This window comes from Nerophis ophidion, linkage group LG02, assembly GCF_033978795.1.
Source record: "Nerophis ophidion isolate RoL-2023_Sa linkage group LG02, RoL_Noph_v1.0, whole genome shotgun sequence".
NCBI lineage: Eukaryota > Metazoa > Chordata > Actinopteri > Syngnathiformes > Syngnathidae > Nerophis > Nerophis ophidion.
In genome coordinates this window covers 65,200,153-65,222,271 of record NC_084612.1, presented here as the reverse complement: position 1 = coordinate 65,222,271, position 22,119 = coordinate 65,200,153, and the positions used below count along the sequence as shown (strand labels likewise).

Below are 22,119 nucleotides of genomic sequence, written 5' to 3'. Positions count from 1 at the left end.
TCTTTATGCTCAAACATCGATTCTCAAATCAAAATATCGATATTTTAGCTCAGGGATGTACAAACTTTTACCACACTGGCGCATAATGTAAAGTGAAAGTATGCGGGGGCTGTATATATATTTATTTTTAAAATATGCTAAAAACTGATACTATGACAGCTTTGCATTATAGGTGACTAAGTATAGTATTAATTATTTGTAACACTTTTTCCATTAATACCGTTTTTTTTTGCATTTATACTGTTACATACACACACAGTCATATTGTCTAAAAAAAAAAAAAAAAAAAAAATATATATATATATATATATATATATATATATATATATATATATATATATATATATATATATATATATATATATATATATATATATATATATATAAGCTTTGTCAACAATCAAAAAATATCACGCAGCTTAAAGTCAAACAAGTGACAAATAAGTGTGGTTAGTGTTTTGCATTTTTCCTTCCATGCCTTGCAATGGATTTAAACGGGTGTAACTTTTTTTTTTTTTTTTTATAATATCCACAAAGGTTGTATTATGTGTGACCAAGTGTGTCAACTTTTCGTGCAGGTAGATTTCTTTTTTTTCCTGCACCATGACTAGGAAAGGTTGTGTGGATTGTAGGGGTGTAACAGAACATGTATTTGTATTGAACCGTTTCGGTACGGGGGTTTCGGTTCGGAGGTGTACCGAACGAGTTTCCACACGGACATATTAGGTAGCGCACCGCACGTTGTGTAAACAATGTAGAGCGAGGCACAACACACGGCATGCTAGCAGCGACCGGGCTAGGACAACAAGTAAAAGCCATAGCTGGAAGACACTTCTGCCTCGTTAAAATCTCCCCTTTGAGAACACTTCGGCTTAGCGGTGCGATACAACAATGGAGGACGGAGGTTTGCAAACATTGTTCAGCAGTAGTAGGATATGCTTTTGCCAACATGCTAACCCCATTTGGAGCGGCACCACGCCCAAGTCAAGCTCGCTTTAAGGAAGAGAAAGAGGAGCGTTGTGCAAACACCGCATTCAAGCAGCCTGTCCTCGGCCAGCCAGGCAGGGCTAAAGCAGTAACAAATGTTTTTATAGCAGCACATTAAGACCATCTATCCATCTCCTACTGCTTGTCCTGTTTGGGGTCGCGGGGGGTTGCTGTATTGCATTAAAACTAGATTTTGACCCACTTCTATGGTGGAAGAACAATAAGCCCATATATCCTCTTACTACCAAGTTAGCCAGGCTGAGTTGATTGAAACTGTTTAATGTTGCACTTTTTATATGTAGAAGAAAAGTTTTGTCATTTTATTTAATCTGAGCAACAACTTGAGGCAGTTTAATGTTGATTAACTTGGACCCCGACTTAAACAAGTTGAAAAACTTATTGGGGTGTTACCATTTAGTGGTCAATTATACGGAATGTGTACTGTACTGTACAATCTACTAATAAAAGTCTCAATCAATCAATCAATCAATCAAAAAAAGCACTTTATATGTAGAAAGGTTTTGTTAAAAAAAACGTTCTTAGCCTTATCTTATTTAGTTTTTATTTTATATATGTTGACCACATTAACCCTGGCAATGGACCCTGTGTGTATATGTATGTTATGCCATTGTTTACAATTTTGGTAAATAAGTTACCCAAAAATTTATATTTTGTTGTTTTCTTACTGTACCGAAAATGAACCGAACCGTGACCTCTAAACCGAGGTACGTACCGAACTGAAATTTTTGTGTACCGTTACACCCCTGGTGGATTGGTCATATAAGTAAAAAGCTGTGCAAGGACACATCATGGTCACTGACTTGTGTTTTTGAAATTGTCCACAAGGTGGTGACATATCACCACCTGTCAGACCCTTGGGTATTTAAGTTCAATATTAAAACACTTCGCATGTTCAGGCAGCTTATGAAATTGAACTCGTGCCGTTGTCTCGCGGGACATATTTAAGATGCCGATGGGCTGCATTTGATCCACGGACCATAGTTTGGACGCTGCTGATTTAAATGTTATATTGTGTAATACTTGCCAACCCTCCCAGATTTTCCAGGAGACTTCCGAAATTCAGCGCCTCTCACTTTTCTAGATGTAAATATACTCCCCTCTTAACCACGCCTCCAACCACACCTCACCCCCAAACCACGCCCCCCAGAACCACCACTGACCACGCCCCCGCCTCCCGAAATCGGTGGTCTCAGGGTTGGCAAGTATGTATTGTGTTCGATTTATGCACATATGGAATGCTATGTTCTTACCTGACAGGTGGCTCGTCCTCCCAGGATGGTCCATGAGCTGACGCCAGTCCTCCCATAAACCTCTGGCTTTGATCGCCACCTTGTCCTCCAGGTTCAAATTTACGTCCCCAAGCACGCGACCTTTAACAAATTCAAGTCGTACTCAAAAATGCAGTGAACTCTTGATGATTTTCATGAATGCTACCTGTGAGCGAGCTGGAGGCGGGCCGGGCGGGGCTGGCGTGCAGGACCACGTCCCCCTGAGACGGCCGGTTGAGACCCGGCGTCTGTTGGGCTTTGGACATCTCGTGCTGGCCGCCGTCCTCCTGGCTCGCAGGGGTCAGCAAGGAATGCTGGGAAAGGAGGGCGGCGCCGGGTGGATGAGACGCTCGCATCTTCTCCGCCATCAGCTGCTCCTTATTTTTGAGGACACAACGTTTTGAGGCTCAACAAGCAGCATCAGTTTGTCTAAGTTACAGCGTTTAAGGTCACGGGGTCTCTTCTCATGACCATCTCTTAGGATTTTGCGCTAAAACAAATGCAACGCAATTACTTTTCTATTTAAAAAATATATTTTTTGAAATCCATAAGTGTAAAACGTATTAAACAATCGTAAATTTAATGATGAGGGCATAATGTGGAGGTGTTGCAACTGATTAAGTGTAAAAATAAGACAATTATAATTTTTTTTTAAGTGACGTATGAAGTACACTGCATTTAATTTAGTTGCATCGTTGAAAAATGCTCTTTTGTTTGATAAAAAACAAGAGGATATCACCACATGAACTCAGGAACACGTCAAAAACCAGTGTCAGTAACTGCAGTCGGTCGCTACATCTGAAAGTGCAAGTTGAAACTCTCGTATGCAAATCGAAAGCCATTTATCAACAACACCCAGAAACGCTGCCGGCTTCGCTGGGCCCAAATTCATCAAAGATGGACTGATGCAAAGTGGAAAAGTGTTCTGTGGTCTGATGAGTCCACATTTCAAATGGTTTCTGGAAACCGTGGGCGTTGTGTCCTCCGAAACCAAAAGGAAAAGGTAGACTTACGAATCGTCCTTAATTGAACAATATTGCAGTTTAAATAAAACAGGACAACTTACAACTAAACAACTTACAAATAATTATAGTTGAATATTATTTACACATACAAAATCTCCAAGGCAGAAGCATATTTGAAAGTATAAAAGGTACAAATGTGTCCACATTATTCAACTTACTGCTTAGCACTTTTTCGTCACTTATTCTTTGTCTTTGGTACACTAATGTGTATATTATAGGCCATTGGTTCTTTGTTTTATTTTTGCAAAAATATATATCCATTTTTATATTGGTCATTTTATCTTTGGTATGAACCTTATTATGTAAACTCAATGTTATTGATTTTTTTTGTATTACATTTTATTATTGATCATGTTGTACTGCATTGTAATCTTTTGTTTTGGGATTTTGTGATGTTTTTTTGCCTGGATCCCAGGAAGAATAGTCTCCAACCAATGGGGATCCTTAGTAAACTAATCTAAACTAAACTAAAACTGCTTCATGAACTGTATTCAAAGAATTAACATGGCCACTCGGTGTTGCCAAAAACAATTACCCCTCCATTTCAATTCAAAGACAGCATAAGTCCTTTCTAGACATGTAATAATAAATAGCAGGGTTTCCCGTAGCGCTTTGTTGTTCAGTGCGTATTCAGAGCGCATGTAACAGCCAATCAGCAGTGCGTATTCAGAGCGCATGTAACAGCCAATCAGCAGTGTGTATTCAGAACGCATGTAATGTGGAGCGAGCAGAAAGGTGTTTTTAGCAGGTGAGGCAGCGGACTCTCCCCAAATGATAATAAACACCTCCCAGTCAACTTCTAGTAACATCAGTTTGAGCCCGTTGACGTTCTAGAAACAAGCGGCAGCTCAGCTCGCTCGCAGTCCTTGAGGTGAAGGCTAATTAGCTATTTGCGTAACATTAGTTCATTGTGCGGTGTGTGCGTGCGTGTGTGTGTGTTACGGACAGCAAAGCCCTGTCTGTCTGAGAGAAAGACAAGCAATATTGGCATACAGTTAAAAACTAAGTTATTTCACTTGACTTTTTTCTGTGTTGAAGCAGCAAAAAACAACATTATGTTTAATGAAGAGTTTCTATCCCTGACAGTTGATATAATAATATAACTGCATCATAAAGCCTACATGAACTCAATGGTGTTCAGGGATGAATAGTCTCTCCTATTGCTATTGTACTATTTTTTCAGCTATAGTTACATTAATCATTAGTAATCTAGCAGCCTAGTTTTGAATGGCAGGGTCCTTGCTATCACATGTTGATAAAAATATAACATTTACATAATAAAAATCAACTAAAGGCTTCCCAAATGCTGTAATAAATGGAGCAGAGACCCCAAAAAGGACAAGCGGTAGAAAAATGGATGGATGAATGGAGTTGAGCTAATGTCAGCATCTGGCCCCACTTTTAACTCGTTTTTTCCAAACGCTTATTGCAAACGCTTACTTACAGTAAGTCATTAATTTGACTTTGTAAGTCATTTTTTTAGTATCTCAGGTAACTAGGACTGTTTTGTTTTTAATTTACGGAAAAAAGATCAAGATACATATCGTATATTGCCATTCAGCAAATGGAGCGGAAAACAATCAAATGCTGTTGGCTTCTTCATGCGACGAAGCCGGCCTACTTCACCACAGTCTGTAGTCTATTGCCCCCCAGGCTGTAGTGGCAGCGACGAGGTGGAGACGTGATGGCAACAGGTCGAGATACACTGATCCATACACCCACCCACCCCTTTCCCCGGTCCCCTCCCCCTGGAGAGTCACACTGAATAGGTAAATAAATGATAAATGGGTTGTACTTGTATAGCGCTTTTCTACCTTCAAGGTACTCAAAGCGCTTTGACATTACTTCCACATTTACCCATTCACACACACATTCACACACTGATGGAGGGAGCTGCCATGCAAGGCGCCAACCAGCACCCATCAGGAGCAAGGGTGAAGTGTCTTGCTCAGGACACAACGGACGTGACGAGGTTGGTACTAGGTGGAATTTGAACCAGGGACCCTCGGGTTGCGCACGGCCACTCTCCCACTGCGCCACGCCGTCCCTAGGTAATGTCTCTCATACGGCACCTACAATTGTTCTCTGACTAATTCCACCTGATCACACTACAAAATTATAGGGTTTGTGCTGGTATCCCATCCGATCAATATTAATACCGTTGTGTAATTGCTGGTTTACAAGCAGAGGTGCATGTTCGGCAGCGCACAATCACGGCGTACTTACAAGCAGACAGAGTGTGTAGACAGAAAAGGGAGAACGGACGCATATTGGCTCAAAAACTAAAGATAAAGGTGAAGTTATAACACTGAAACGCCCTCAGGAAGAGGTGCTTTAAGACATGGCTAGTGAGTTAGCGGCTATCGTCCATCTGCAGTTGGCAGTGTTTTAGCTACTTCTAAATCACTAATCCTCGCCTCCATGGCGACAAATAAAGTATGTTTCTTACAAGTATCATTATCACTGCAGGACGAGGAATAGCTAAACATGCTTCACTACACACCGTAGCTCACCGGCGTCACAATGTAAACATTGGTGGATCTACACCTAGGATCCACTGTCACGATACCAAGTACAAGAACGTATCTAGTCGATACCATTAGAAGTACATCGATATTTTTTAGTGTCAGAAAATCTTCTTTCGTTTTTAAAAATTCACATTATGTTTATAAACTCAGGAAACATGAGGACTTTGAACATGACCAATGTATGATCCTGTAACGACTTGGTATCGGATTGATACCTAAATTTGTGGTATCATCCAAAACTAATGTCAAGTATCAAACAACAGAAGAATAAGTGATTAATCTATTTTTACATAAGTGTAGACAGAACATGTTAAAAGAGAAAGTAAGCAGATATTAACAGTAGATGAACAAGTAGATTGATAATATATTTTCCACCACTTGTCCTCAATGTTGACAAAATAATAGAATGGAAAATGACAATATGTTACTGCATATGTCAGCAGCTAAATTAGGAGCCTTTGTTTGCTAACTTACTACTAAAAGACAAGTTGTCTTGTATGTTCACTATTTTATTTAAGGACAAACTTGCAATGAGAAACATATGTTTTATTTACCCTAGGATTTTTTGGTTAAAATAAAGCCAATAATGACATTTTTTTGTGGTCCCCTTTATTTAGAAAAGGGACAACACTACTCTGAAATAAATATATATATCCATCCATCCATTTTCTACCGCTTATTCCCTTTTTTGAGGTACCGTATTTTCTTGAATTGCCGCCGGGTATATAGTATGCGCCTGCCTAAAATTACTGCCGGGTCAAACTCGTTTCGCAAAATAATTAGCGCATGCTTAGTATTACCGCCGTTTTAGGATTAGCGCCGGGTCAAACTTGTTTCGCAAAATATTAGTTTTATTAGCGCATGTCTAGAATTTCCGCCGGGTCAAACTCGTCACTTCCCCTGTCATCATTTTCAAAATGGAGGAGGCTGATTTCAATAATTTGAAATCAAATAAAGGGAAGAAGATTAAGAGCTATTCAGTAGGAGTTAAGGTCCAAGCTATTGAATATGCTACAAAGAACAGTAAGCAGCTATGTTTTATTAATATACCGTAGCAGCGTGTGTCAAATATGAGTCATTAAATGACTCCCGCCTCCTGGTGGTAGAGGGCGCTAGTGATCCTTCCTGCGACTATTCGGCTGCAGAAGACGTGACAACAAGCAGCGATCGTTTATTTTTTTCCTCTCGCTTGCACTTTTAACATGGAGGATTACGTATCTAAAATAAAACAGTTTTCTAAACTGGACTTTCAATCGAGGAAGGAGGTAATAAAAGGAAGATTATCGAGACAGAGAGACTTTTAAAACTGAAGAAAGATAAGGAAGACTTCTATAAACAAGTTATCGATGCTTTTGATCAGAAGGAGCTGCGCATGGACTTCATTTATAAGTAAAGGTAAGACTACAATAAAGTTTTTTTTTATTAAATGTGCTTTTCATGATGGTATCCTTACAGCACACTTAAATTTATAAGCGCAGGCCTAAATTTACAGCATGCCTTTGGTAAGCGCCGGAGTGAGAAGAGGTTTTAAATTAATTAGCGCCCCGGCGGCAATTCAAGGAAATACGGTATATATATGTATATATATATATATATATATATATATATATATATATATATATATATATTAGGGGTGGGCAAATTAATGCGTTAATTACGAGTTAACTCATCAATCTATTAACGCCGACAATTATTTTATCGCACATTTGCGTATGTTGTTTACATGCTTTTATTTTGTTAACGCCTTTTCTTATAAAGATGGCGGCGCCCGGATGGGCTTCGGCGTGGAGGGGCTGTAGGTAAAGATGGAACATTTGGCAAAAATACCGGACAATTCTGCAAATTTCATGGCTGGCTTAGAGTGTGGTCACTCAGGGATCACTTACGACCGCCAGACAATTCTGAATGTGGATAGATCGGGCCGTTTTGGACTGAATGACGCGTGCTTGCTAGACCGGCTAGCTAGCATGGGAATACTTTCCTGGCTACATCCAGCAGCCTGTGAAGCAGCGGAGTATATGTGTTGTCTGTCTATTTACGAATAATGCAGACGAGGAGTGTTGGCTGAGTTCTTAACGTTTGCTTTCAGAGCGTGCATATCACAACATACAAGATGCCGTCATGGCGACACACAACCTATACCGGGCTACCGCGCATGCTCGTCACTCCTGTTGCCTGCTGGGTAGGGTAGTTCTTTTTTTCCCTGGCGCATAACATCACAATATAGTACCATGTATATGATGCGTTCAGTTTATCAAAGCACCAAGCAAACAATCGCAAAATTCCCATCATATCAATTCCTAGATATGGTCATAATTATTTTAAGTGCACTACGCATAATAAACACAACATTATTAATATTGCTACTACGGATAATTTAATCAAAAATTCCCTAAAACAGCCCATTACCTATAAAATAGTTTTTTTAAACATAAGATCCCTGATAAAAAAAATGTTCCTGCTGTTACCTCAGAAATTGCCTGTTCGGATGTTATGATTGTGGCTCAGAGATTTGTATGTAGATCATATTTATTTTCCATAACAAACAGGATAACTTAAATACCCTGGCAGTCGCAATAAGCTAAATGTTTGTATTTACATTTTTTAAGTTTATTTTCATAAAATATGCTATTTAACTGCTACTGTTTAACAAGTACTGATTTGAATTGTGTTTGCACAACAAATGTTTTGGCGATTTTGTTCATGTGGGAGAATATTCCAATAAAGGTGCACTACACACTACTTTTGAATTCATTATTGGGCTTTGCGTATACAATGCAGTTAATCACGATTAATCAGAGAAAAAGTGCGATTAACTTCGATTAAAATTTTTAATCGTTGCCCAGCCCTAATGTATGTGTATATATATATACAGTATATATATATATATATATATATATATATATGTCTTGATTGGATTATCCAGAGAATAGTGCTCGATACCGTGGTAGAGCGCAATATGTAGGTGTGGGAAAAATCACAAGACTACTTCATCAAGACTACTTCAGATGAAGTAGTCTTGTGATTTTTCCCACACCTACATATACACACATATATATATATATATATATATATATATATATATATATATATATGAGGCAAAACACATAGAAAGTAAACATTTTTCAAAAATAATTCCTCCCTATATTCTTATAATGGGATCATGTTACCGGGCGCAGAAAAAAAGAACTCACCTGGCTGACGGCCATGGCAGGAGGCGGAGGCCAAAAATAGGGACTGTTGAATCGAGGTTCAGCCATCCTGTAAACACGCAGAGAGGGAAAGATGACTTGGTGCAACCACTGCAATACCACATTTTAGTGGTATTGCGAGACGACATTAGATGGACGTTTTCATTAATAATTTGTTAATTACACTGGATTAATTCTGCCAGCAGCCCAAATCAGCCAATTAGTCAAATCATTGATACACTTGACAGACCATGCAAAGCTTCCCCCCAAAATGTATTTGATTATATTTACTGAACATTATTGTAACTTTTTACACTTTCTGTAACATTTCCAATTTATGAACATGAACAAAATACTGTTTGTTTATGTAAAACGGTTTGTTTATTTTGTTGACCACTGACCGAAGAAATAATAAACTAAAATGCTTAAATATCTGCTTGACTTACGATCTCAAAACAAATTATCAATCAAATTCCAGACTGTAAAATTGACAATATATTTAACGGCTAAATTCCGCCGACTGAGTTTTTTTTTACTGTAAAATAAACTTTGGTACTGTTTTTTCCATGTACAGTAAGACATTAAAACATTAAAAAATAAACAAACATAACATGAAAACAACAAAATCCATCCATCCATTTTCTACCGCTTGTCCCTTTCGGGGTCACTGGAGCCTATCTCAGCTGCGTTTCAGGCGGAAGGCAGAGTACACCCTGGACAAGTCGCCACCTCATCACAGGAAAACAACAAGATTATACGCAAAAAAACAACTAAACTGGCAACTCTGATGCTTGAATTTTACTGCCAAAGTTAAAGTTAAAGTACCTATGATTGTCTCACACACACACACACACACACACACACACACACACACACACACACACACACACACACACACACACACACACACACACAGTAGGTGTAGCAAAATTATTCCCTGCATTTGACCCATCACCCTTGATCGCCCCCTGGGAGGTGAGGGTTTTATTTTTTAATTTTATTAGGGATCAATCAATCAATGTTTATTTATATAGCCCTAAATCACAAATGTCTCAAAGGACTGTACAAACCACTACGACTACGACATCCTCGGAAGAACCCACTTAAGGGCAAGGAAAACTCACACCCAGTGGGACGCCAGTGACAATGATGACTATGAGAACCTTGGAGAGGACCTCATATGTGGGCAACCCCCCCCCCACCCCCCCCTAGGGGACCGAAAGCAATGGATGTCGAGCGGGTCTAACATGATACTGTGAAAGTTCAATCCATAGTGGCTCCAACACAGCCGCGAGAGTTCAGTTCAAAGCGGATCCAAGACAGCAGCGAGAGTCCCGTCCACAGGAAACCATCCCAAGCGGAGTCGGATCAGCATCGTAGAGATGTACCCAACTGATACACAGGCGAGCGGTACATCCTGGGTCTCGACGAGTGGTCCACCCTGGGTCCCGACTCTGAAGAGCCAGTACTTCATCCATGGTCATCGGACCGGACCCCCTCAACAAGGGAGGGGGGGGACAGAGGAGAAAAAGAAAAGAAGCGGCAGATCAACTGGTCTAAAAAGGAGGTCTATTTAAAGGCTAGAGTATACAAATGAGTTTTAAGGTGAGACTTATTGTTGTGGCAACCATTAGCTGGTTGCCACAACAACCCACTAGTCTTCCTGGGGTCCGCAAACTAAATACACTTACAAGTAAAAGCATATAATTATCACTACACAATACAAGGAGAGCAGGGAGCAGCAGCAGTGGCCACGCCCGGGAATAATTTTTGGGTGATTTAATCCCCAATTCCAACCCTTGATGCCGAGTGTAAAGCAGGGACGTAAAGGGTCCCGTTTTTATAAAAACAGTGCTATTGTTTCTCCATTCCATTCATTTTTTTATATTCAATAAAAAACCCACAGCTTTTACTGTGAAATTCTTCTGACTGAGCCACCAGTTTTCAAAGTAAAATTTTCTTTTTTTTTTTGCAGCTTATGTAAAAAAAAAAAAAAAAGTTAATTAATTATATTTATGCATGCATATTCATATATTACTCATTGTTAAAAGCGGTGTAGTGGAAAATTTCTGTCCTAAGGTTACCTCCAAACTAAATGCATTGGAGGGACACGACATGAGAGGTCAAGTCACCCTGACCAAGTTGGTGGGGTGACACGACATTAAGGTTGGGTATCGAGTAGAACCGGGACTAACTTTCCGATTCTCCCGGAATCGTTCAAAAGTTTAAATTTCGATTCTTAGTTTCGATACCCAGTCCGCCGACCGGAAAAAAAGAATAAGGCCGGAAGAAGAAGCCGCTGAACACCAACGTAGAAGTGCCCACCGCCGGAAGAGTTAGCATAGCCGAGCCTATGTAGCCGAGCGAGTCAGTCAAGCATTGATAGCGGGCGTCGGCGGTCGATAGTGTGGCTTTATTTTACTAAAAAAAAATTAAATATCGGCGAAATGTTACACGTGCGACAGGACTGTTTCGTGCTTAGGAGGGTGCACGTCGAACATGATGAAGCACCTCCGAGTTCATGGAGTACAAATAAATGCGTGTCCCGTGTTCGACGCGCTGCGCCGACCGTCCTCTGCCTCTTCCTCTGCCTCCGGCTCCGACGCCCAGCCTGGCACCTCGGTGACTGCACTGCAGTCCGAATACGGTAAGTAAAACAATATATATGCAATAAATATTGTGTTTTGCGCCAACGTTGAGGCAGCTAACAAATTAGCCCGCGTATTTTGTCATAGACAATTTACAACCTGCTAGCCAGGCTCCGCGATGTGCTCAGCGTACTCCGTTCACCGTAGCGGCAATTGGGAAGATGTCGGTGCCACAGACGGAAGAGCGCCACAGAAAGGTCACTGCACACATCGTCAAAGGACTGCATCCCTTTTCAGAGGTGGAATCTCCAACATTTAGGTTAGTTAAGCAATAACGTTAGAGCTAAGCTAATTGATAGTGAGCTAAACAGTAACAGCAACATTACATGTTTGTTTATGTTTGCAGGGATATGGTGAAAACTCTCAACCCAAAATACATATCACCTTCCAGGGACTACCTGGCAAACACATTGATGGTACAAGAAGAATCGGAATCGAGAATCGTCAGGAATCGGAATCGAAACAAACAATCGGAATTGAAATCATTCGAATTCAAACGATACCCAACCCTAAAAGTCACCCTGAACATTGGACAGTTACATAAGTTATGTTACAAATCAGGCCATCATGGAGCGTATAAATAAGAAGGGAAGGTCAAGCCTGATGTGCGCTCTTATTAATTCCTTTCACGAGGGTTCACCATCTTTCGTCTCCGGAGACACTGTCTTTTTTCATATCGATTCAATCCAACTTTGTACTATCTGATTATGAGTAAACAAATCTGTTGTAACAAACTCTCTGTTGTTCCTGTTTAAGATTCGGCTTTTCAACCACATAAATTTGGCGACCGCGTACAGGCCACCACATAAAATTGGCGCCAAGAACTGGATGAGGTGCCGGGTTAAATCCCCGACATTTCTACAACAGCGCCCCTCTGAGGGCACCCGTATATGCGATGAAAATGACTTTGTCACCCCTGTTTTAGATGAAAATTTCACTCACGGTGTCAATCAACACTTAATGAAGCAGAATTACAGAAACCTTTGCTTTAAAAAAAACACACCCAAAAAGTGCACGCATCAAAACGTCCTTAGTGCTCTGGGAGCTGCTTGATGCCCAGGATGTGGCGCTTTAACTGATGCATCCTGGGAGATATGCTGTCACATGATCAGCACACATGTTAGGCGGCCAGTTCTAAGCCTTATCAGAGGCAACAGAGGCGTCATGGCCATCGCGTGGATCTGCTCTCGCCAACAGACACCTCTCCTCACAGCACAGCAACCATAAACGTAAGTAAATAACACTTCTGCAAGTCTAACGCCACACAATAAATCATAATGCGTGGCGGACGTTGTGTAACACACCTGTCATACGTGTGTCAGCTGACACGTTACTTCATGCTTCATGCAGAATGAGGTAAAGTTAAGTTAAGTTAAAGTACCAATGATTGTCACACACACAATAAGTGTGATGAAATGTGTCCTCTGCATTTGACCCATCCTCTTGTTCACCCCTTGGGAGGTGAGGGGAGCAGTGAGCAGCAGCAGTGGCCGCGCCTGGGAATCATTTTTGGTGATTTAACCCCCTATTCCATCCCTTGATGCTGAGTTCCCATTTGTATAGTCTATGGCAGGGGTCCCCAACCTTTTTGAAACCAACTTCTTGGGTACTGATTAATGCGAAGGGCTAACAGTTTGATACACACTTAAAGAAATTGCCAGAAATAGCCAATTTGCTCAATTTACCTTTAATAAATAAATCTATATATATAAAAAAAATGGGTATTTCTGTCCGTCGTACATTTTTTTTTCCTTTTACGGAAAGCTTTTTGTAGAGAATAAATGATTAAAAAAAACACTTAATTGAACAGTTTAAAAGAGGAGAAAACACGGAAAAAATGAAAATTAAATTTTGAAACAGTTTATCTTCAATTTCGACTCTTTAAAATTAAAAATTCAACTGAAAAAAAGAATAGAAGAACTAGCTAATTCGAATCTTTTTGAAAAAATTAAAAAAATAATTTATGGAACATCATTAGTAATTTTTTCTGAATAAGATTAATTTTAGAATTTTGACGACATGTTTTAAATAGGTTAAAATCCAATCTGCACTTTGTTAGAATATATAACAAATTGGACCAAGCTATATTTCTAACAAAGACAAATAATTATTTTAAAGAAAAAATTTAAAAGAAATTCAAAAGACTTTGAAATAAGTTTTAAATTTGATTCTACAGATTTTCTAGATTTGCCAGAATATTTTTTTTTAATTTTAATCATATAAGTTTGAAAAAATATTTCCCAAATATTCTTCGTCAAAAAAAACAAAGCTAAAATGAATAATTAAATCAAAATGTATTTATTATTCTTTACAATAATAAAAAAAAAAAAAATTTACTTGAACATTGATTTAAATTTTCAGGAAACAAAAGAGGAAGGAATCTAAAAGGTAAAAAGGTATATGTGTTTAAAAATCCTAAAATCATTTTTAAGGTTGTATTTTTTCTCTAAAATTGTCTTTCTGAAAGTTATAAGAAGCAAAGTAAAAAAATAAATGAATGTATTTAAACAAGTGAAGACCAAGTCTTTAAAATATTTTCTTGGATTTTCAAATTCTATTTGAGTTTTGTCTCTCTTAGAATTAAAAATGTCGAGCAAAGCGAGACCAGCTTGCTAGTAAATAAATAACATTTGAAAAATAGAGGTAGCTCACTGGTAAGTGCTGCTATTTGTGCTATTTTTAGAACAGGCCAGCGGGCTACTCATCTGGTCCTTACGGGTTACCTGGTGCCCGCGGGCAACGCGTTGGTGACCCCTGGTCTATGGTATGACTTGGCCGGGGTTTGAACTCATGACCTACCGATCTCAGGGCGGACGCTCTAACCACTGAGTAGGTGGTAGAAGGTAAAATTTTAATTAAAGAGACAGGACTCACGCCCATGTGCATTCTTGGAAGGAGGGTGAGGGAACTATCATTAGGATTTTAATGACAGAACTACAATAAAAATGTATCTTTTAAAACTGCCCTAATGTTTTTGTCTATTCATATGTTAGCTAGCAGGCTACTTCCTGATTCATGCGATAAATTGTTCGAATTCGAGAGACGGGACTCAACCAGGTGCAAAGTAGGAAACGCTTTTATCGTGACTTATAACAGTGGTCCCCAACCACCGGGCCGTGGCCCGAGTGGTACCGGGCTGCAGAAGAATTTTTTATTCATTTTTATTTAAAAAAAACAACAAAAAAACAAAAAACTTTTTTTTTTTTTTTTTTATTAAATCATCATAAAAAACACAATATACACTTACAATTAGTGCACCAACCACAAAAACCTCCCTTTTTCATGACAAAGAAAAATAAAATAAAAAAACGAACCCCAACCCCCCCCCGGTTTGCGGGACAAATTATTGCGCGTTGACCGGTCCGCGGGTACAAAAAGGTTATGGACCACTGACTTATAAGACGAAAACACTAAATATATTAATGTAAAAAAAAACGAAAATCTTTTTTTTTTTTTTTTAAAAAAGAAGTCAAACAAATTGTGGAGTGCCATTTTTCTTCTTGTCCGTTCTTTAGCTAGCAGGCTACTTCTTGGTTCATTAAGGACGGATGAAGTAAACCGTCAAAACTTTACAATTTTTTGTTCTAGAACGAGGACAATTATCAACTCTGACCTGAATGATAAAGTAAACTGACAATAAATTATTTAAAAGAAAATACATATTTTTGATATTTTTTTACTTTCTTGGCTCTCTCAGCCAAAAAGGTTCGTACCCCTGCGCTAGAGAATGAAGATTGCTTCAAACTCCGCATGTCAACATCTCCGTTCGGCGCCACACCCACAAAATGCCGAAGCAACAATTTCCACATCAACACCGTATGAAAAAAATAGTCACCTACAGATTTGATGTCCTATTATGCAGTTCATTTTTATTTGACAGTTTTTGAAATATCTTGTGTGACATCATGCACAAAAGTGCACTTTGTTTTTAACTATTGTAGTGGCATTCTGTACAATAAGTGCACTTTAATTTAGTCTTGTTATGATCCAACATATTAGTGACATCATGCACAAAAGTGCACTAATAGCTTGTTTTAAAATGTGTCTGACAATCTTGCACTTTCTGTTTTGGAAATGACATGAATGCTTATTAACTGTTTAATAGAGTTTTGGTCAATTGACTTAGTTGTGATTTCCCTCTGCATGAAAGTTTAAAATGAGCATGTATTAATGCAGTATGAACAGGAATGTTTTAATGTAGACACAGAATCATCATATTAGGTGTACCGAACGAGTAAACATGCTAGCAGCGACCGGGCTAGGACAACATGTAAAAGCCAGAGCTGGAAGACCCTCCTGCCTCGTTAAGATCTCCCGCTTGGGAACACTTTGGTTGCGCGATACAACAATGGAGGACGGAGGTTTGCCGACATTGTTCAGCAGCTGCTTGTGACAACACGCGCAGGGGAGACACTCCTCCAGGGCTGATGTATTCTCGGGGGGCAACACCCTTTCACTCTACCCGGCAGTGGGTCTCCACAGCTCCGGACTCCAGGGTAAATGAAGAGTCCGGCAATTAGTTGCAAATTGTGGCTTTATTGAGGTCTCGCACACAGCCAATCCAACAAAACACTAGCCACTCCCCGCACTCACTACCGCTCCCTCACCTCGCTCGCCCACACACTCACTGACGTCACATGCTGTCACATATTAAAGGGCCACACACACACATACGCTACTCTCATAACACATGCTAACCCATTTGAAGCGTCACCACCGCATTCAAGCAGCCTCTCCTCGGCGAGTCAGGCAGGGCTAAACCAATAACAAATGTTTTAATAGCAACAAATTTAAGTCCATATTGCATTAAAAACTAGATTTTGACCCACTTCTATGGTGGAACGTGTCAAGTTAGCCAGGCTGGGGGAGGGGGGGAAAGAAAAGTTAATCTGAGGCTGAGTTGACTTGAAACTGTTCAATGTTGCACTTTTTATATGTAGAAGAAACGTTTTGTTATTATATTTTCAACTTGAGGCAGTTTAATGTTGATTAACGTGGACCCCGACTTAAACAAGTTGAAAAACTTATTGGTGTGTAACCATTTAGTGGCAAATTGTACAGAATATGTACTGTACTGTGCAATCTACTCATAAACGTCTCAATCAATCAATCAATCAATCAAAATAAGCACTTTATATGTAGAAAGGTTTTGTTAAGAAACCTTTCTGAGCCTTATCTTATTTAGTTTAGATTTTATATATGTTGACCACATTAACCCTGGCAATGGACCCTGTGTGTATATGTATGTTATGCCATTGTTTACAAATTTGGTAAATAAATAACCAAAAAATATATATTTTGTTGTTCTCTTACTGTACCGAAAATGAACCGAACCGTGGCCTCTAAACCGAGGTACGTACCAAACCGAAATTTTTGTGTACCGTTACACCCCTAGTATCAAGTCTTCATTCAAGGCTAAGGCAAAATATCGAGATATATATCGTGTATCGTGACATGGCCTAAAAATATCGAGATATTAATAAAAGGCCACATCACCCAGCCCTAGTTCGTATGTTATCTAACGGGCTACGCCACGGTTCTAAATCAGGCCTGGGCAATTATTTTGACTCGGGGGCCAAAATTAGAGAAAATAATGTGTCTTGGGGCCGGTATATCTGATTTTTAGGAACACTAATATAAAACCTCACAATAATGTCTGATTGAACGTTATGACGGACCATCTTAAAAAACGGAATGGAATTTATTTATTTTTTACTGAATGAGACACACAGAATGTGGTATTCACGATATTATCTATTAACGATAAAACACTGAATATTGACAACATAGGGTCTTCTAAAGACTCCCAAAAATTTGTTTTAAAACCTGTGTAGATCTGGCATTCCAGGCTGTAGGTCCCAGACTCTGGAACAATTTGCACCAGTCCCTCTGTGATTTTGACTGTGTTGAAACTTTTATTTGAAAACTTCTCTTTTTAGTAAAGCTTTTAGTTAATGCATCTTTTAACTGTCATTTTTAATCCACTTTATGTCCTTTTTATATTGCCCCTGTTGTAAATGTAATTATTGTTTTACTGTACCTATGTTTTGCACAGCGCTTTGTGATTGTATCAGTGAAAAGCGCTTTATAAATAACATTTACCTACTTACTACTTACTTACTAAAAAAAAATCCCTGCTGTGACGTAGATTACCATACTAACTAATTAGATTACCATACTAACTAATTACAAACCCCGTTTCCATATGAGTTGGGAAATTGTGTTAGATGTAAATATAAATGGAATACAATGATTTGCAAATTTTTTTCAACACATATTCAATTGAATGCACTACAAAGACAACATATTTGATCTTCAAACTCATAAACTTTATTTTTTTTTTTTTTGCAAATAATAATTAACTTAGAATTTCATGGCTGCAACATGTGCCAAAGTAGTTGGGAAAGGGCATGTTCACCACTGTGTTACATCACCTTTTCTTTTAACAACACTCAATAAACGTTTGGGAACTGAGGAAACTAATTGTTGAAGCTTTGAAAGTGGAATTCTTTCCCATTCTTGTTTTATGTAGAGCTTCAGGCGTTCAACAGTCCGGGGTCTCCGCTGTCGTATTTTACACTTCATAATGCGCCACATATTTTCTATGGGAGACAAGTCTGGACTGCAGGCGGGCCAGGAAAGTACACGCATTCTTTATTTTACGAAGCCACGCTGTTGTAACACTTGTCTTGCTGAAATAAGCAGGGGCGTCCATGATAACATTGCTTGGATGACAATAGATGTTGCTCCAAAACCTGTATGGACCTTTCAGCATTAATGGTGTTTTCACAGCTGTATAAGTTACCCATGCCTTGGGCAGTAATACACCCCCATACCATCACAGATGCTGGCTTTTGAACTTTGCGCCTATAACACTCTGGATGGTTATTTTCCTCTTTGTTCCGGAGGACACCACGTCCTCTGTTTCCAAATATAATTTGAAATGTGGACTCGTCAGACCACAGAACACCTTTCCACTTTGCATCAGTCCATATTAGGTGAGCTCGGGTCCAGCCAAGCCGGCGGCGTTTCAGGGTACTGTTGATAAATGGGTTTGGCTTTGCAAAGTAGAGTTTTAACTTGCACTTACAGATGTAGCGACCAACTGTAGTTACTGACAGTGGTTTTATGAAGCGGTCCTGAGCCCATGTGGTGATATCCTTTACACACTGATGTAGTTTTTTGATGCAGTAACGCCTGAGGGATCAAAAGCCTGCAATATCATCAGATTCTCAGAACTTTTTGATGATTTTACGGACCGTAGATGGTAAAATCCCTAAATTCCTTGCAATCGCTCGTTGAGAAATGTTGTTCTAAGACTGTTCCACAATTTGCTTACAAAGTGTAGACCCTCAACCTATCCTTGTTTGTCAATTACTTAGCATTTCTTGGAAACTGCTTTTATACCCTATCATGGCACCCACCTGTTCCCGATTTGCCTGCACACCTGTTGGATGTTCCATATAAGTGTTTGATGAGGATTCCTCAACTTTATCAGCACTTATTGCCACCTTTCCCAACTTCTTGTCACGTGTTGCTGGCCTCAAATTCTAAAGTTAATTATTATTTGCAAAAAAAAAAAACTTTTATCAGTTTGAACATCAAATATGTGGTCTTTGTAGCATATTCAACTGAATATGGGTTGAAAATGATTTGCGAATCATTGTATTCCATTTATATTTACATCTAACACAATTTCCCAACTCATATGGAAACGGGGTTTGTAGATCACCGTAGTAAACAGTATATCATGCACAAGCGCAGATTCCAACCATTGAAATACTTTGTATAGTTCAAGACTTAAAGTCATTTGAAAACATCATTACAAATCATAATGGCAGCTACACTTTTGATCTTAAAGATCTAAACAATTTTTTTTGAGAATGTCTGGCGGACCAGATTGAAAAGCTTAACAGGCCGCATGTAATTAATTAATTTGCCCAGGTCTGTTCTAAATCAGGGCTTCACTGTGGCAGAGCAGTTAGTGCATCTGCCACACAATACGAAGTTCCTGCAGTCCTGGGTTCAAATCCAGGCTCGGGATCTTTCTGTGTGGAGTTTGCATGTTCTCCCCGTGAATGCCTGAGTTCCCTTCGGGTACTCCGGCTTCCTCCCACTTCCAAAGACATGCACCTGGGGATAGGTTGATTGGCAACACTAAATTGGCTCTAGTGTGTGAACATGAGTGTGGATGTTGTCTGTCTGTGTTGGCCCTGCGATGAGGTGGCGACTTGTCCAAGGTGTACACCGCCTTCCGCCCGATTGTAGCTGAGATAGGCGCCAGCGCCCCCCGCGACCCCAAAAAAAGGGAATAGGCGGTAGAAAATGGATGGATGGATGTTCTAAATCGATTGTGTTCTTCTTGGGCTCAATTAGCAACACTGTAAAAAGTTTAAATGGGACTAAGTTGTGTCATTTTTGCCAAATCTCAAAGTTTCTTTCTGCAGGGAGAAATAAGATTTTTCTTTCCATAAGTCATTGCTCTTTTGGAGACATTTTCTCTCGCATGCTTTGGCACACTTCACCATTCCTGCATGTGTTTGCTTTAGCCCAGGCATAACACCGGCCTGCGTGAGCCAGCCAAGAGCAACAAAAAACGATCGGTCCAGAAACGCCCCCACCACCACCACCACCACCCAAATATTTGTCTAATGATGCCAGCGGGGGCTCGTTTTCACCTCCCGCAGCCTCCTTCCAACTTGCAGGAACGGCGCAGAAAAATGGTCATTCAATACGTTTTGTCTTCCTCGTTCCTCATGCAAAGTCACACTCAAATGTCTCCTGTAACCATGACAACAGCAAAAATCAATCTATTTTGAAGAAAACGGTTAAAAATAGCTGCGATTGACTGGCTTCCTGACGAGGATGTCAGCTGGGATAGGCTCCAGCTTACCCGCGACCTTAATGAGAATATGCAGTACGGAAAATATACGGATGGAGGTCAAATAGGCGAAGTCAACCAATAATTCCCCTGTGATGCTGAGAAATGCGACTGAGGGGTAGGTTAAAAACCTGCGTTAATACATCACAGCATATCATAACAACACTTTGATACCATGCCAAAAAATATGCACCCTTTGATTGTTTAATGCATCCCTAACTTTGCATGTATATTTCATTTAGTCATCGTAGTGATTTAAATATTACAAACCCCAAAACCAGTGAAGTTGGCACGTTGTGTGAATGGTAAATAAAAACAGAATACAATGATTTGTAAATACTTTTCAACCTATATTCAATTGAATAGACTGCAAAGACAATATATTTAATGTTCAAACATGAAAACATTGTTATTTTTTGCAAATATTAGCTCATGTGGAATTTGATGCCTGCAGCATGTTTCAAAAAAGCTGGCAAAAGTGGCAAAAAAGACTGAGAAAGTTGAGGAATGCTCATCAAACACTTATTTGGAACATCCCACGGGTGAACATGCTAATTGGGAACATGTGGGTGCCACGATTGATATGATAAAAGCAGCTTCCATGAAATGCTCAAACAAACAAGGATGGGGCTAGGGTCACAATTTTGTGAAAGAATGAGTGAGCAAATTGTCCAACAGTTTAACAACAACATTTATCAACGAGCTACTGCAAGGAATTTAGAGATTTCACCATCTACGGTCCGTAATATCATCAAAAGGTTCAGAGAATCTGGAGAAATCACTGCACGTAAGTGATGATATAACGGACCTTCGATCCCACAGGCGATACTGCATCAAAAAGCAACATCAGTGTGTAAAGGATATGACCAAATGAGCTCAGGAACACTTCAGAAAACCAGTGTCAGTAACATCCGTAAGTGCAAGTTGAAACTCTACTATGCAAAGCAAAAGCCATTTATCAACAACACCCACAAACGCTGCCAGCTTTGCTGGGCCCAAACTCATCTAAGATGGACTGATGCAAAGTGGAAAAGTGTTCTGTGGTCAGACGAGTCCACATTTCAAATTGTTTTTGGAAACTGTGGACGTTGTGTCCTCCGGACCAAAGAGGAAAAGAACCATCCAGATTGTTATAGGCGCAAAGTTGAAAAGCCAGCATCTGTGATGGTATGGGGGTGTATTAGTGCCCAAGGCATGGGTAACTTACACATCTGTGAAGGCACCATTAATGCTGAAAGGTACATACAGGTTTTGGAGCAACATATGTTGTCATTCAAGCAACGTTATCATGGACGCCCCTGCTTATTTCAGCAAGACAATATCAAGACATGTCTTACAACAGCGTGACTTTATAGTAAAAGAGTGCGGGTACTAGACTGGTCTGCCTGTAGTTCAGACCTGTCTCCCATTGAAAATGTGTGCCGCATTATGAAGCCTAAAATACCACAACGGAGACCTCGGACTGTTGAACAACTTAAGCTGTACATCAAGCAAGAATGGGAAATAATTCCATCTGAAAAGCTTCAAAAATTGGTCTCCTCAGTTCCCAAACGTTTACTGAATGTTGTTA

General features: G+C 39.5%; 1 protein-coding gene across 5 annotated transcripts in view; it reads right to left on the bottom strand.

Moving 5' to 3' along the window:
* The window catches only part of znf362a (zinc finger protein 362a), a 38,139-nt gene that overhangs the window by 10,762 nt on the left and 5,258 nt on the right, over positions 1-22,119 (bottom strand). For 3 of the 5 annotated variants that reach the window (XM_061888718.1, XM_061888755.1, XM_061888727.1), the window contains exons 2-4: positions 9,024-9,090; positions 2,443-2,653; positions 2,259-2,378 (exon numbers count right to left, since the gene is read on the bottom strand). In XM_061888718.1, the coding sequence (XP_061744702.1) occupies positions 2,259-2,378; positions 2,443-2,653; positions 9,024-9,089 (397 nt within the window). In that variant the 5' untranslated portion in view covers position 9,090. The remainder of the gene's footprint in view (positions 1-2,258; positions 2,379-2,442; positions 2,654-9,023; positions 9,091-22,119) is intronic. The other 2 variants (XM_061888737.1, XM_061888745.1) reach the window with 1 other exon arrangement.